The sequence below is a fragment of the Aplysia californica genome, unplaced genomic scaffold (genome assembly GCF_000002075.1).
Source record: "Aplysia californica isolate F4 #8 unplaced genomic scaffold, AplCal3.0 scaffold01658, whole genome shotgun sequence".
Lineage (NCBI taxonomy): Eukaryota > Metazoa > Mollusca > Gastropoda > Aplysiida > Aplysiidae > Aplysia > Aplysia californica.
Window position 1 is genome coordinate 12,151 of NW_004798928.1, and position 2,883 is coordinate 15,033.

The 2,883-nt window shown below is 38.4% G+C and overlaps 1 protein-coding gene across 1 annotated transcript in view; it reads left to right on the top strand.

The window, feature by feature from the left end:
• LOC101861020 (trafficking protein particle complex subunit 13) overlaps positions 1-2,883 on the top strand; it is a gene marked incomplete at its 5' end in the record, with an annotated part of 29,107 nt that overhangs the window by 10,909 nt on the left and 15,315 nt on the right. Inside the window, 1 exon segment of the mRNA XM_013090903.2 lies at positions 1,096-1,128. Within this exon segment, the coding sequence (XP_012946357.1) occupies positions 1,096-1,128 (33 nt within the window).

Below are 2,883 nucleotides of genomic sequence, written 5' to 3' on the forward strand. Positions count from 1 at the left end.
TAGGGCCCTTGTCGTGTACGCAGAGGGCTGGAGTTCGGTTCCCGAGTGGGAACGTTATAATATTGTTATCGCCTTCTTTCAGTCGGGAGGTATGGTCCCCTATATTTACTTAACAGCCCGATTTGCCTCGAACCGGCAGGGTCGAACCTGTCTTCCTCGGAATCGGAAGAAACCTAAATTGTGTCGATGAGGGCTTAACAAAAAACAACTAGCCACTCCGAAGTAGAGACGGGATGCCTCCATCTACTCTGCTAATAATCATAGTAGATAACATTAAAATTTGTTGCCTACCTCAGACTCGTATAGCGCAAGTGTAGAAAGTGTATTCAGTGTGTAAGGCCATAGGCCCACATCACTTCATATGGTCGCTTTAAATTAATGACAAGCGGTTTCGGGCGAGTCCAGAAATCTTGACCTTCACCAAAAGTGGGCATTGCCCTACCTATAGGAGAAGTTTGGTTTCACTGGTGTGTATATTTGTTTGGTTATTGAGAAAACTCTCTTTGTCTTTTAAAGAAACTTAACAACTATCCAAAAACTTTACCTTCGATTTTCTCAAAGCAGCATTTTTCGGGATAGCTCCCTTGTGCGTTAAAGCGACCATATACAACACTCATTAATTGTTCAATCGAGTTTTGTATGGCGCAAATCCCCGCTCAAGAGCAAGCTCTGTGCACTTTACAAGCTATCTTATATTATTTAGTAGATCCAAGAAAAGCCAGGTTAAAAGAACGCCAGGCCTTTTTTATGCTCGTGATATTATGTTTTAACGGAGAATTATTTAAACTCTTAAAATCATGAATCAACGTGTGTTTGATATTGGTCAGAACGGTTCAGTTGACCAAAACCATTGGAAGTTTTAGTCGACGTTACAGCAGCTGATGTATTCTTGTATATATAATTTATTTAAGTTAGGATTATTTTGAATATGTTAGTATGACTAATTGCTTTGCAGAAGAAGAAGAAGAAGAAGAAGAAGAAGAAGAAGAAGAAGAAGAAGAAGAAGAAAAGGAAGAAAAAGAAGAACTACTCACTGCAATTTGATATATGTATTGACTAACCCTCTTTGCTACAAAATGTTATGTTATGGTCTAGAAACGGAAAGACGACCGGGGCTCACCGTTCCAGGTTATTATTTTACAAGACGGTGACGTCTTCACTTTTGCTACACTGCCTTCCCGCGGTTTTCGCAGCACCACTGCTAAACGGCATTCCTTTTAACAGATTTGTTTGTTTTTTGTTTGTTTTTTAGATATCAAACCCACCCTCCCTAGAATGCACCTCTCCCTTTTTGCCTACCATACCACCTTTGCTGCAGCATAGCAGAAAATCTTAGAACTGCTCCAATTAAATAATTATGTATAACATTTATACAGCGGATTTCCCAAAAAAGTAGCTCAATGCACTTGGGGTTTTTTTCTTTTTTTTTGTGTCTGTTTGTATGCTTGTTTGTTTGTTTTTTCTTATTAAGACATAGATTTGAATGACACAGAGCATTTGGACTATTCCACAAAGTATGCACTTGGATTACGAGGTTTTTTTAATGTGTGTGTGTGTGTGTGTGTGTGTGTGTGTGTGTGTGTGTGTGTGTGTGTTGTTTGGGTTTTTTTGTGTGTTTGGGATTTTTTTCCTTCTATTTCTGGAGTTGGGGTTTGGGGGAGGGGGGTGTGCTTGGGTGTGTGTAGGTGGGGCTGCGAGTTTGTTTTTGCCTTCTATTTTTCTTCTGCACCTATTACAAGAAATGTCTTGAAGTAAGTCTTTCGTCCTTACTGTTATCCTTCTTTCTCTTTTAAAATCAGATTCTCGCCCCTTCATCGCTTCTTGAATATAAAGATAGCAACAAGTTCAATAACACTGTCAGCATGTTTGCACCTTCATAATCCCGTTAAAAAAGCAACTAATTTAAGAGTTTAAAAATGTTTGTTGGTTATGTGTTTTTCAGTTAGGTCTATCAGGTATAAATAGATCAGTTGTTTATTTTTTCACAAATGGCTTTGCTTTTGAAAGTCCGTAAATATTCGCCAAAACTACGAAACGATTTTTATTTTTATAAAATAGATCCGGATGTAGGCTATAACATTTTTTTCCTGGTGTGGTGTATCTGAACTGCAGTAGACTGTTCGGATAATATTGTACTATTTTGTGACCCGTCTCGATTGTCAGTTTCAATTTAATGGCCTGGCATTATAATCAGTTTTCTGTCACTTCTCAGTCTAAAAACTTGCACTAAGCATCTTGAGCACATAGCGAAGAGGTTATAATAGTGGTATTAGTAGATCTACCTCTTTGACACCTAGAGACATTAGCGTGGACTCTGTGTTCACTTGTTATGTTAGTATGTGCGTTCTGTACTGGTGCAGGAAAGTACATTTGGTTTTACACGAAGCTATCGAAGCTATTTATTTCACACGACATTCCTGTCTCGTTTACCCATAAGGGATTTCAAACTCCCTTTAATTAATATCAAGAAATGTTAGACCCCCTTTAATTAATACGAGGGTATTTCAAACTCCCTTTCACAAGAAGAAAGGATTCTGTGGCCCCGTCAAGTTCGTGTTATCGGGGTTTTACTTTATTCTTTAGGTGTGTTGTCAGCCTTCTTTGCGGAAAAGCTTGTTGGAAAAATGACATTGTATGTTGCAATCGGTTTGTTTTTTTCCAATGCCATGTGATTGCGCTTTTGCTCTCCAGCTGGTTGAGAAGAGGGGTCCACTTGAGTGCCTAATATTGTTTCCTTGAGATGTTGGAGTTGTTGTTGTATTGCTTTATATACTGGAAAAATAGATTTTAATTCAAGTACAATACTATATTTCAAGGTGATTATTTTCTTGAACTTAACCTTGAGAATCAAACACTAACTAAACTGATGCTGGGGGGGGGGGG